Genomic DNA, 14,439 nt, shown 5'->3' on the forward strand with positions numbered 1-14,439 from the left:
CCAATCATTAACCGCTTTTGGGCCTTTTCGAAGAAGACAAGGCTGTCTCGCCGATAATCTCGGCAAGAATTCAGCGATGAATACACTTTCAAGCACGGACCTTTGGATACATAGCGGAAACGGATGTCCTTAGTCACTTACTCTTGAAGAAAGCATCTCCTTTACTCTGTACCCCAAGAAATCGTCCTTTAATTGAAGTTTTTAGACAAATCACCTGTCTGCGTGAAGCAGATCAGGAACTGGACCAACTGAGATCTGCTTCTGTCCAAAGTGAGACACCAGATACTTACAGGATGGTTAAATGAGCCCATCTCCAAGGAAATGAAGCCATTTTTTACCCACAAATATGAATTGAGTTGTCAGGACAGCATCATATTATGGGGGAGCAAAAGTAGTGATTCCTGTACCAGACAGGGAGCTGCTCCTAACTGAATTACACAGCACTCATCTTAGCATTTCTAAAATGAAAATGCTTGCCAGGAGTTATGTGTGGTGGCCTGGTATAGATGCAGATATCAAGAAGTTAGTCAAGCACTTTCAACAGTGCCAACTGCAACAAAAGTTGCCAGCTGCAGCCCCATTACATCTTTGGCAATGGCCTGGCTGGCCATGGTGCGAATCCATATAGGCTACATGGGTCTATTCCTATGCACAATGTTTTTGCTCATAATCATTGTATACTCAAAATAGATGGAGATTGTTGAGGTGAAATCACCTACTTCACATGCTACCATCAAAAGGTTACGCCAATGTCTTTCCACTCACGGATTGCCCAAAGTCATTGTATTAGACAATGGAGCCATATTTACAAGTGTTGAATTTCAGAACTTCACCAGTCTAAATGGCATTAAACACATCTGAGCTGTACCTTATTACCCAGCATCAAACAGACTAACCAAGAGGGCTGTCCAAACTTTCAAGTCAAGACTAAAAAAATTGTCAGAAGGAATGTTGGAAACCAAAATCTTACGCTTTCTTCTTAGCTACCGCACGTCTCTGCATGCAACAACAGGAATTCCACCAGCAGAACTGCTTATGAAGTGTCATCTCAGAATGGGACTGAGCCTCATATTTCCAAATTTGCCAGGGAGGGTAGAGAAGAACCAAGATAATCAGAAAACAAGCCATGATTTGCATCTTAGAGCCTGGAAATTTGTGGTAGATGGAGTTGTATATATAAGAAACTTCAGTAGCAGTCCAAGTTGGATCCCAGGAATTATTGTCTGTGAGACTGGACCCCTTTCATACCAAGTAGACATGGAAGGTCGGAAACACGTGGATCACCTGGAGACCCTTCCACAGTCAGTGTTGCCACCAAGGAATATTATTAAACCTGTAAACACCAAAGCACCTGATCAACCTGTTACAGACATAACTGATGTCTCCATTGAATCAAATAGTGATGAACTGCCTGTGCCAAAAGAGGTACCCGTTATCGCAGTTCCTGATGGTGTTGAGCCTGTGGGAGAGCTTCAGGCTATAGAATTACGCCGCTCTACCTGAAACTGAAAATCCCCTGAACAGCTGGATTTGTAATTAGTGGACCTATGTATATAAATGTATAACCTGAATTCATGACAAAGTGCCGGTGTTATTACTTATAAGATTTTTGATATTGTTTTTTATTCAGCTGTATGAAGTAATTTGTCTAAATAAAGAATGTAAAACAAAGAATTAAAGGGGGAGGAATGTGGTGATTGTTGCTTTAAGGCCAGCCTTACTGAGTAAGGATCATGCGGTCAGAACAGCCAATCAACACTGAGCATTGGGAAGCTTATAATGGGTGGAGTTTTCCTAGCCTTGTGGTGGTGGTGGGGGTGGGGGTGGGGGTGGAGGGTCTATTGTACCCTTGCTAGAGGCCTGCAGTTAATCCAGCGGCTCTGTAAATAAAGTTTGTTGTTCAATTAAAGAAGCCTCTCGGTAGTACACCTCTACACTCTTGTACTCTATGCCCTTATTAATAAATCCTAGGATAATATATGCTTTATTAACCACATTCACGACCTGTTCAGCAACCTTCAATAACTTATGCACATATACACCCAGGTCCTTCTGCTCTTGCACACCCTTTAGAATTAATCCCTTTATTTTATGTTGTTTTCCTACCAAAATAAATCACTTCATACCTCTCTGCATTGAATTTCATCTGCGATTTGCCTGCCTGTTCCATCAACTTGTTCTTTTGAAGTTCTACACTATCCTCCTTATAGTTCACGATGCTTCCAAGTTTCATATCATTCGCAAATTTTAAAATTGTCCTGTACACTAAGGCTTAGGTCACTAACATATATCAGGAAAAACAAGGGTGCCAACATAGACCCTTGGGTAAAACAAAATAGTGTGAAAAACTAATATCAGTAATGGTGACCGTGAAACTACCAAATTGTTATAAAAACTCATCTAGTTCACTATCATTCCTCAGGGAAGGAAATCTGCCATCCTTATCCGGTCTGACCTACAAGTGACTCTGGACCAACAGCACTGTGGCTGAAATGGCCTAGCAAGTCACTGAGTTGTATTAAACCATGGCAGAAAAGTATAAGAATGCAAGTGGACAGGCCATTTGGCATCAGCCCAGGCCTTGATCAGTGTTTTTCCGAAACCTGGAATTCCCGAGCTAACGTCGCAGTTCCTACATCACATGGGCTACAGCAGTTCAAGAAAGTGGCTCACAACCAGTTTCTCAATGCCAATTAGAGATGTGCAACAAAAGCTGGCCTTGCTTCTGATGCCACATACCATGAACAAATATATTCAAAAAAAAGAATGCAGCCTTGAATAGGACACATGATACTCTAGCTTTAGTCACTCATTGCCCCACTGATCTGCAGCAAAGTGTTCTCCAGCTCATTGCTAGTAGGGAAGTGCAAGTGGGCCATAAGAGGGATGATGGTAAAAGGGACATGGAAGTGGGGACTCTGGTCAAAATATTTCCACTTTTCACCAATTGCCCACCAATACCCTATCTCATCCCAATGGCTTGAGTTTGTTTGTGAAATTATTTTGTGTTGGGAAGAATGGGGTATGTGAAGAGAGAGAAATGGGACAGGTGAGAAAAGAGGTGGATTGAAAGCTTTTAGCTTTCAGCACTTACTGCTGTTTTTCCCTATCATGTCTTTAGCCTGCTCAACTGCTGCTGCATGAGTTCTCACCTTGCTTTCAATGGCAAGTTCCAGAAATGCATGGGAACACACAGATCCTCAAAACCATGTTCATATTATAATTAGGTGATTAACATATTGAAATTGACAACCCGCCTCTCCAGAAGGAGTTGTGTGTTCACAGCCTTATGCGCTGCAGTTGATTGCAGAAGTCAATGGATTAGACACAGCTTCTGAACGCACTGTTGATTTCTCCAATTTTAACCCTCCGTCTGCTCCCAAAGAGCCTGTCGATTCCTATCCTCTCTCTTTCCTTTTTTCCCCCTAACTGCTCCAAAATTTGAAAATTAATCATTTGCGTCACCCGCTCACTACTTTCTGACTTAACTCCCCTCTTTTTTTTCAGCCCTTGAGGGAGTTGCTTTTGAGCCTTGCTTTTTTTTAAAAAACAAGAACAAGATTTTTACCTCACTTTCTGTAATAGTTTAAACACTTCAGGTGCTCTGCTTTGTAAATTTCTTCACCAGTGCTGCTCTACATGAGTAGCAACCCTCCTGCTCAGCTATAATTAAAAAGACTTGGTTACGAAAGCCAAATATAAATTGTTACTCTTTTTTTTTGAAGGGTGATGATTCTGAGGAAGAAGATGCCAGAGAAAAAATAGTGAATCTGGATCTGCTTTTCGGCTATCATTTAAAACCAGGGAGAGGATCTCAGGTAAATTGGTTTTGGAATGCCATTGCTGCTGCTGTACATTGGTACATGTATTAGCTCTGCATTATGCATGAGGTCTAGAAACATTTGATGGGATTTCAACCCTACTATCTTTTTCCTGAAATATATGAAGTACACTCATTGAGAAATATACTGCAGAGGATTTACTCCTGGCAAAAGTTTAGTAGTTGTTGGATGTCCAAGATTTTTTTTAAAAACCCTAACAGCCTTGTTGGGGGAGATTTCCTGCTGTTGCAATTGAAGCATCTGTGGTGCATTGCTTCAGAAAATCTATCCACCAGTGCAGCAAACTGTCTCACCCCTAGTTTTCCGCTGTCAGTTGATTTGAACAATTATTCATAGTTGCTTTTGCACTTTTGGCCTTGTAAACAAGCCTAATGTGGGAAGTGGAAAATTTGGTTAGCAAATCCAAATTAAAAGAACATCTGCATTTAAAAGTAAGCAGCTGCATATGGGGATGAATATCACCTCCACCGGTATTTCTTCAAAATTGACTTTAGATGTTTAGCAGCTTTGGCTAAGAATAGAACAGGCGAGAAGCGTAAGACGTAAATAATGTGAAAGGGAACCCAATGTGAAAGCACAGAGCAGATTCTTTGGTCAAATAATGGACTTTTGCAGCAGCCGACCACTGTTTTGCTGACTAAGTATACTTGCAGCTGCATGAAGTGGGAACAAGGAGCGTTTCCCCATTTGAAAACTCAGCCAGCAGTGCACCATTGCTTGCAGAAGATGGTAACCAGACTTAATGCTGTGTATGCTACCTACAACATCTGAAAACAGATGCGCAGGACAGCAGCAAACTTAAAGGAAACTGGCTCAGAAGAATTATCAATGTATGTCATAGCCAAAACAGGATTCCATACTACAAAGTATTATCTTCCAGCCTGTTTGGCTTTTCCTTGGTTACTTATCCATGCCTAGCCCTCAGCTAACTTTAAAGCTCTTAGACTGCATTGCATATATATTGATATCTTAGTGCCACATGCCTACGAGATGCTATGTATAACTGAAAACATTGTCTCACTCACAACATCTAAAAGAACCTAGCTTTATGATGTGCAACTATGTACTGATACTTAGGTTGTTAACAGATCTGTTATTGTGCTTGTGCCTCTTTAATTTCCAGCTATTTGAGACTATGGGCAGAATCGGTCCCAGATTTGCACAAAGTTACCTGTCAGCCGCAATGACGGTTTTTTGTGCCGTATCGTCCCGTTCCTGGTGCGTCCCACTGCATTAATACTCTGGATTGCTGGCGGGGTGGCCTCTGATTTGCCGGCCCCTCCTCCCTCAGGGCTTCAGTAATTTGGGTGCCATATTTAAAGGGTGCCCCTGCACAGAGTTTGTGCCCTCTTAGGGATTGGAAGCTACTACAAAGTCATGGCTGCCAAAGGGAGGAAACATGCTACCTCCAAATTTAGCAATGCCTCCCTCAAGTGCCTACTGGACGCAGTGGAGGCCTGCCGTGTAGTTCTCTACTCCTGATCTTTGCGAAGACCAGCAAGCAAGGTCAGCAATCTAGTATAGGAGGTGGTGGATGTGGTGGTCAGCGCCAACACCCTGCAAAAAAGAACAGCCACCCAGTGCTGAAAGAGGATGAATGGCCTCCTCCATTCCACCAGGGTAAGTCACTCTTCTCATCACTCACAACTTTCACACTCACAAACCCATCACACATCCGCTGGCATCTCACTCACTGCCAGTTCAAGGGACATCACCATTCACTCTCTCTCACACACACTTTCACCTACCCTGTGGATCGTGTCCTCATCCCATCCATGGGACCACACACCACCCACACATGCCAGGCATCCTTATTATCTGGCCTGGCAAGAATCCTGCTTACACTCTCTCCAGCTGTATTCATGCAGGACAAGCTGGCACACAACAAAAGGGAGAGATCACAGACTGGTGGAGGAATGCCTGAAATCAAGGTCATCACAGACTTTGAGAATAGAGTCATCCAGCTGGCTGGCAACAATCTGTACCATTCCTGTGCTGACAATGAGTTCGGTGGTGCTGTATCAAGTGAGGGTCCAGCAGTGCAACATCCATAAGATAACCATGCTGTGAGTGATGTGTCCTGTTTCACAGGCCACTGCCATGCACTAATTATCTCTCCTTGCTTTTGCAGGCACATCCAGGAAACAGCCGAGAGGGTCCAAGAACCAGGTCCTTGGCTCAAGCCCCGAAGACATCACGGAAGAAGAATCTGATGACACCCTCACTGAAGTCCCATTACAGCGCTCACCCACACCCTCCACCAGCGCAGAGAGGCACACCTCAATGGGAGTTAGTTCTAGAGTAGCCTCGGGGTCACAATCTGGTGAGCACATAGCACTGTCTGATCCACAGCAGGGGCTTCCCAAGTTTCCAGCACTCAGCTGGGGGCCAGAAATCTGCTGAATCCAAGTCCGATGAGGAGCTCTGGACTCGATCATATCTCAGTTGCTGGAACTGCAAAGGCAAGCTTAGGAACATCAGGAAGGGATGTCTGCTGCACTCCTCAGATTGCAAGACACAATGGAGGAGTACATCCGCCTTCAGTCTGAGGTAGTAGCGCCGGCATTCCAATGCACCGAGATCAACACTGGTAGGATGGTGGCCACCATGGAGACCTTGGTCCAGGACGTCACCCCTGCACTGCTGTGTGGGCTAAACTCCATCACTGATGCAATATTTGGCCTCCAGCAGTGTCAACATGAGAGGGTGTGGGGCAGCTCAATCTCACTCCAGCTACCCCTTCTCCTCAAGGTGTCAGCCTGGGGCCTTTGGGTACCCATAGGGAGGAGAATCAGCAGGTGCACAGCCTGGGGTCATCCACCCAGGTGACTTTGTGAGTATTTGGCCCATTTGAATCCCCTCTTCCTGTCAGCCCAGCAGCTCCAACTCCTCAGGCTGAGGAGGGTGCCACAGCAGCACCCTGAAAGCAAGCTGGGGCTCTCCAAGTCTTGGCCCTCCAGAAGAAGCCCATCACAGTCATCACAGACAGGCGTAGCAGTCACCAGGCTGCCTCCACCTTCACTGTGGATGTCCGGGGAGTACCAAAATGTAAAGGCAGTGTTAGGGAGGTTACGGGTGTTAATCATTTGTACATACTGTTCACTGTTGTAAATAAACTCCCAAGAATGTCTCCTTGCCTATGGCTCCTTGTTCTGATGAGCAGTGCTCGTGTCTCTCAGATGTGAAACCTTGCTTCCGGCATAAGATAAAGCCAAGTGTCTCAATCCAGGGCCTCTTCCCTGTGCAGTATATAACCTTCAGAGCAAAGTAATGGTCTGGCTTCACGTTCACTGGACACATTACTGATGCCTGCATCTTGATGGTGCTTGTCATTGCTGCTAGACTGTTGTGGGCAGGTGTCTCAGAGTTCCATCATTCTCTCTGTGTGCTCTCAGCACCTTTAAGGTGAGGCTGGCCCCCATCTCTTCAGCACTTGTGTCCAGTGATGGTGTAGTCCTGAAAGGCTCAAATGATGAAGGCTGACAAAGGATCAGATGTATTTAAAGTTTCATGGCTGCATCTCCATGATATGACCCTGATTACAGAGGACAAATAAGCTGCCCTCAGCCAGACAGGAGTCAGGCATTCACAGAGGGTTTGTGAAGATCTAAGGAGTGTCCTCACTGCATGTCACCATCATCCTCCTGGAATCGAGCAACTATTAGGGCCTCTGCTGCGTCTCCATGACATAAGCCTGAGCACTGAGGGTATGTGCGCTGCCATCAGCCACTTAGGAATCAAACATTCACAGAGGCATTCACTCACTGCATCTCGTCATCATTCTCCATGAAACCTGGGGCTATGAGGACCTTCCAAGGACATCTGCCTCATCTGGCCAGTACTTGAGGACCTCATCATCGCAATACTCTTCAACGTCCTCCTCATCAGAGGAGACGTGGAGCCTCTTCCATCTGCTTCTCAGCCAGGTCCCACCCCCCCGACCCCATTGCAGCACCAGATTGTGCAGCACACAGCAAGCTATGATGATTTGCAACACCCTCTGCAGACTGTATTGCAGTGCTCCACCAGACCTGTCGAGACACCGAACCTCATTTTCAAAATGTCTATCGTTTGCTCCACCAAAGTCTGGGTTGTGGCATGAGCCTCATTGTACCATCAGTCTGCTGCCGTCTGAGGCCATCACATGGGCACATCACGTCCTCTATGGGTAACACTTGTTCCCAAGGAACCAACCCTGCAGCCTCTGTGGACCCTGGAAGATGTCAGGGATCTGAGACCTGCTAAAGATGTAGGAGTCGTGTATGCTCCTTGGGAATCGTGCACAGACCTATAAGCTGTGTTTGTGGTGGTCGCAGACCAGCTGAATATTCAGCAAGTGGAAGCCCCTGAGGTTGGCGTAGTTGACTGCTTGTTGCCATGGAGATCTAAGCGCCATGCGAGTGCAGTCGATAACACCCTGCACCTGTGGAAAACCAGAGATCTGCACAAATTCCAGTGCCCTTGCTTCCTGGCTTTCCTGATCCTGGGCGGAATGCACAAAGTTGTGTGCCTTCGCAAAGATGGCATCCGTGACCTCATGGATACACTTGGGTGTGGAGGCTTGCAAGATCTCACACAGGTCACCTGTGGAGCCCTGGAAGGAGCCACTGGCGTAAAAATTGAACACTGCAGTCACTTTCATGGCCACTGGCAGTGGATGCCCTCCATGTCCCCATGGTGCCAAATCCTGCAGCAGGTGGCATATGTGACCGACCAGTTCTCTAGATATGCGCAGTCTTGGGCAACACTTGTTCTCAATCATCTGCTGTAACAACAGGCGCCTTCTATAGACCCTGGGTCTGGTGAGGTGTCTACGAGTGATTGCTTCCTGTGGATCTTCAGCTGCATGCCCTGCCACCCCTTCACCTTGAGGAAAGTGGTCCTCCCTTTGTGGAGCCAGGCGCCTCCGCCTCACTCTTTTTCTTCTTCCCTGCTCCCTGTGAACAATGAGGAATACCGCTAGGTAACCAGGCTCCATGATCCTAATGTCCTCCTCCTGCAGGATCAAAGAGAGAGAAATGTGGGTTAGCATAGGTGACCTAAGAGCCTCTCTTGGTTAAATCTGAAGGCCCCTTCATGCATGCAGGAGAGTCCTGGCCACCACTTGGACGGCCAGCGTGTAATGCACTCATTGGCTGCCCAAAACCCCACCCACCTCCGCCCTTTCCATCTGACTGATTGACAGCAGCTTGGCCCATTGAACTGCATGCTGTGCTCTCAGCTCAGGCGCAGGCATTCTCCTAACCCACACTGCAAGGTTGCATTGTTAGCTTAAACCATGAGGGATACTGGTCCAAACCTTAATAAAGACATTGCGAGGGGCTCTGAGCACCTCCACCACTGACTGTGCCGTGGCCACCTTTCACAAAGGGATTGTTCAACTTGCCCAGTCATCCAATTGCTCTGCTGCCTCCTAAAACACAGATTAACTTGCAGCCTGTGCCCAAGGGATGAAAAGTTCTGGAGCATTTGGTGGAACATTCATGCTTTTATGTTGCTTGAAAGGGCAGAAAAGCTTCAGAGGCTCTACTCCACATCAATGGAACTGCAGCTGAACAATCTCAGCTGTGGAAAAATGCTCACTTTTGACGAGCTTTTCCAAGCACTTGGCCGCTTCCCTCACCCCTGCTATCCCGTCCCCTCCCTTCCCCCAGCATGTGCTTGAGTACTTCCTTCGGTCTGTGCTGCCTTGTCTCCCACCCCATCGCCCCCACCCCCAATCCCACCCGGTCTGACCCGCACTGGAGTCCTTGCCTTGGCACCACACTGAGAGCCAGCCTGGAGAAAGCGACTTGCCTGTGCCCCTCACGAATGCACAGCGCCTCTTCCTTGATGTCCTACAGGCGATGCTTACGAGCGCTGTGCCAGGTTGTGTGCATTCACCTCCCAGTTCCCCTCAAAGTTCAGGCCGCCACGTGCATGCCTTTCAAAGGCAGTTGTAAAGCATGCCTTTTTGAAGTCACACCAATGTGGGTGGTAAATTGACATGGGGAGATGATTCCAGTGATCAGGGCTGATAATGAGATGCTAAAGTATTGGAATTAGGTTCCCCTGTGCAGCGATGGGAAACGCGGCCCACCGTTGACAGGTGGAGTGGACGTTCGCAAACTGGTTTCACAATGGCATAAAACCGATTTTTGGCCTTCCTGCCGTATTTTTCACACACACACACCCACCCCCCCCACCCCCACCCCACACACCACCACCCACCATGATACCTGATGCCAACGGGGCCAGAAAATTATGGCCTATCTTTCTGCTTATGTAACAATGTGCTGCATCTCAAAGGCAGAGTTACAACCTAGAGAAAGGTACTAAGGCACGCCTCCTCTGATGATGCCCAAAGTATTCTGGTGCTGGTAAGTAACAGCCAGTCTGTGCAACCTGTCTCAAGTACAGGCAAACCTTCAGCTGATTATTTCTCTAGCATTCTTTCTTGTCCTTTAGTTGTCTTTGAGACAGTGAAGAGGAGATTTTCCAGAATGGTTCCAGGGATGAGTGATTTTTGCTACAAGGCTGGGTTGGAGAAGCTGGAGTTGTTCTTAGAACAAAGGAGATTGAGGGGAATTTGCTGGAGCTGTATAAGAATGCAGGTTTAGGTAAGATAGACAAAGAAGCGCTGTTCCCATTAGCTGATGGTACAAGGAGTAGGCAACACAGATTTAAGGTTTTGGGGAAGAGAGGAAGAACTTAAGTCATGTAGTAAGGGATAATAACCTGGAACACTGCTCATAAAGGTAGTGGAAGTGGAGACAATGAATGCTTTCAAAAGGAAACTGGATAGCACTTGAGCAAAATAAATCCATTGGGCCACAGAGATAGAGCAAGGAAATGGGATTTACTGAATTGCTGTGCAGAAAGCTGTCATGGACTTAGAGGTCTACAACGCAGAAAAAGGCCCTTCGGCCCATCAAGTTTGCATTGGTCAAATAAGTACCTAACTATTCTAACCCCATTTTCCAGCACTAGGCCCATAGCCTTGTATGCCATGGCATCGCAAGTGCACATCTAAATACTTAAATGTTATGAGGGTTTCTGTCTCTACCACCCTTGCAGGCAGTGAGTTCCAGATTCCCACCACCCTTTTGGGTGAAACAATTCTTCCTCACGTCCCCTCTAAACCGCCTGCCCCTTACCTTAAATCTATGCTCCCTGGTTATTGATCCCTCCGCCAAGGGGATAAGTTCCTTCTTGTCTACCTTATCTATGCCCCTCATCATTTTATACACCTCAATCATGTCCCCCCTCAATCTCCTCTGCTCCAGGGAAAATAACACCAGTCTATCCAATCTCTCCTCATAACTAAAACTCTCCAACCCAGGCAGCATCCTGGTAAATCTCCTCTGCACTCTCTCTAGTGCAATTACATCCTTCCTATAATGTGGATTCCAGAACTGCAAGCAATACTCTAGCTGTGGCCTAACCAGCGTTTTATACAGTTCCAGCATAACCTCCCTGCTCTTATATTCTATGCCTTGGCTAACAAAGGCAAGTATCCCATATGGCTTCTTAACCAACTTATCTACCTGTCCCGCCTCCTTCAGGGACCGGTGGACATGCACACCAAGTTCCCTCTGATCCTTGGTACTCCCCAGGGTCCTACCATTCATCATGTATTCCCAAGCATTGTTTGTCCTGCCCCAGTGCATCACCTCACACTTATCCGGATTAAATTCCATTTGCCACTGATCAGCCCATCTGACCATCCCGTCTATATCCTCCTGTAATCTAAGGTTATCCTCCTTACTATTTACCACCGCACCAATTTTTGTGTCATCTGCGAACTTACTGGTCAACCCTCCCACATTCAAGCCCAAATCGTTTATATATACCACAAACAGCAAGGGACCCAACACCGATCCCTGTGGAACCCCACTGGACGCAGGCATCCAGTCACAAAAACACCCCTCGATCATCACCCTCTGCTTCCTGCCACACAGCCAATCCTGGATCTAATTTGCCAAATTACCTTAGATCCCATGGGCTCTTATCTTCGTTGTCAGTCTCCCATGCGGGACCTGATCAAAAATCTTGCTGAAGTCCAAGTAAACTATGTCAAATGCATTGCCTTCATCTACACACCTGGTCACCTCTTCGAAAAATTCAATTAAATTGGTCAGACATGACCTCCCCTTAACAAAACCATGCTGACTGTCCTTGATTAATCTCTGCCTCTCCAAGTGTAGATTAACTCTGTCCCTCAGAATTGCTTCCAATAGTTTCCCCACCACTGAGGTTAGACTGAACTGGCCTGTAGTTCCCTGGTTTATCCCTTCCTCCCTTCTTGAATAATGATACCACATTGGCTGTCCTCCAGTCCTCTGGCACCTCTCCTGTGGCCAGAGAGGTACTGAAAATTGTTGCCAGTGGCCCTGCTATCCATTCCCTTGTCTCACTCAACAGCCTGGGATACATTCATCCAGGCCTGGAGATTTATCTACTTGATGGGCCGATCTCCCTCCTTCTGTATCTTGATAACTTTATGACTCTGTCTCAGGTCAATTCCAAAAGAAATATCCATCCTAACAGCAGAGCCTGTCGCAAATCACAGTAAAAGCTCCCTAAATGGTGGGTGATAAGAAGTAAAAAGAAAAAACAAGATTAAACTAAATATGAAAAAATACACTGAGAAAATAAACCGGAAAATTTACTGGCAAAGAAAGAAATGGAATAACAATGAGAAACATTTTAAAACAGTGATTGATTGAGTCCAGGAGAAATATATCACACTAAAAAGCAAGAACAATTTATCGAGTAATGATACATCATGGATGAATGAAGAAAAAGGCATACGCTAAGAGTAGCTTCTGTCATAAGACAACAAAGGAGAGGTTGACAAAAAGGAATTCAAAAAGGTTACAAGAGAAGTCAAAAATCACAATTAGGAAGGCAAAGAGAAACTGCAGAGTTAAATTATCAAGCCAATTTTAAAAGAAATAATAAGCTACAGGCGCATAAATAACAAAAGAAAAATCAGAGTGGGGTTTGGAGTATGAAAGGATACTCATGATGAAGTCACAGGTAATTTCTGTAAAATGGTAGAAATAGTAAATAATTATTTTGTCTTAGTATTTACAGAGACCAACATGGTAGACATGACATTAGAAGAATAGGTCAAAAAGAGACATCAGAACATTTAAGATTAAATGAGGAGATAATTGATAAACTAATTAAACTTAGTGAGGACAAAATCCCTGGTCTAGATGGATTGCATCTATGCATATTAAAAACAGTTAGGGAAAAGATATCAGGGACAGAATTACATATATATGTAAACTCATTAGAAATGGGAAGAGCATTTGAAGACTAGGGGATTGCTGATGTAGTTCCAATAGTTAAAAAGGGAGAAAGACCAAGTCCAGGGAACTTTAGACCACTTAGCTTAACATTGGTGGTAGGAAAAATAATGGATTCCTTACTCAAAGATGCAATAGAAAAACACTGAGAAACTACAAACATAAGAGTAGTCGGTTTGGATTTCAAAAGGAGAGATCATGGTTGACCACCCTTATTAACTTCTTTGAAGAGTAACATGGGTGGATAAAGGTAATGCAGTGGACCTGATACATTTAAATTTCCAAATGACCTTCAATAAAGCACTGTATAGTAGACTCATGACTATTGTCAGAATGTATGGAGTCAGGGGACAAGTAGCAGAATGGATAGCAATGGATAACCTGGCTACAAGCAGAAATCGTAGATTAGTTATTAAAGGTAGTTACTCATCAGTTTCAATATTTATGGACAACACCAAATTGGGAGGTGTTAATGCAGAGAAATACTGCGACAAAATGCAGGAGGATATTAATGAGCTTGCAGAATAGGAATGCAGTTGACAAATGATCATCAATATGGACGAAGTCCCATCTTCACATTGAGGATACCCTCCATCGTATTGTGTGACACTACCACTGTGCTAAATGGGATAGATTTCGAACAGTTCTAGCTGTCCAGGACTGGGTATCCATGAGGCACTGTGGGCCATCAGCAGCAGCAGAATTGTACTCAACCACAATCTGTAACCTCATGCCCAGCATACCACCCACTCTAACATTACCATGAAGCTAGGGGATCAACACTGGTTCAATGAAGAGTGCAGGAGGGCATGCCAGGAGCAGCACTTGGCATACCTAAAAATGAGGTGTCAATCTGGTGAAGCTACAACACAGGACTACTTGCGTGATAGACAGAGATAAGTGATTCCACAACCAATGGATCAGATCTGAGCTCTGCAGTCCTGCCACATCCAGTTGTGAATGGTGGTGGACAATTAACTCACTGGAGAAGGAGGCTTCACAAATATCCCCATTCTCAAAGATGGAGGAGCATAGCACATCAGTGCAAAAGATAAGGCTGAAGCATTTGCAACAATCTTCAGCCAGAAGGATGATCCGTCTCAGCTTCCTCCAGAGATGCCCAGCATCGCAGATGCCAGTCTTCAGCCAATTCGATTCACTCCACGTGATATCGAGAAATGGCTGAAGACATTCGATACTGCAAAGGTTATGGGCCCTGACAATATTCCGGCAATAGTACTGAAGTCTTGTGCTCCAGAACTTGCTGTACTCCTAGCCAAGCTGTTCCAGTACAGCTACAA

At 45.5% G+C, this 14,439-nt stretch overlaps 1 protein-coding gene across 2 annotated transcripts in view; it reads left to right on the forward strand.

Annotated features, from left to right (window-relative positions):
• Positions 1-14,439, forward strand: part of LOC121284838 (mitogen-activated protein kinase kinase kinase 20-like) — a 130,288-nt gene that overhangs the window by 87,924 nt on the left and 27,925 nt on the right. For both annotated transcript variants that reach the window (XM_041200622.1, XM_041200625.1), the window contains exon 16: positions 3,726-3,818. In XM_041200622.1, coding sequence (XP_041056556.1) covers positions 3,726-3,818 — 93 coding nt within the window. The remainder of the gene's footprint in view (positions 1-3,725; positions 3,819-14,439) is intronic.

This window comes from Carcharodon carcharias, chromosome 12 (genome assembly GCF_017639515.1).
Source record: "Carcharodon carcharias isolate sCarCar2 chromosome 12, sCarCar2.pri, whole genome shotgun sequence".
In the NCBI taxonomy this organism is placed as follows: Eukaryota; Metazoa; Chordata; class Chondrichthyes; order Lamniformes; family Lamnidae; genus Carcharodon; species Carcharodon carcharias.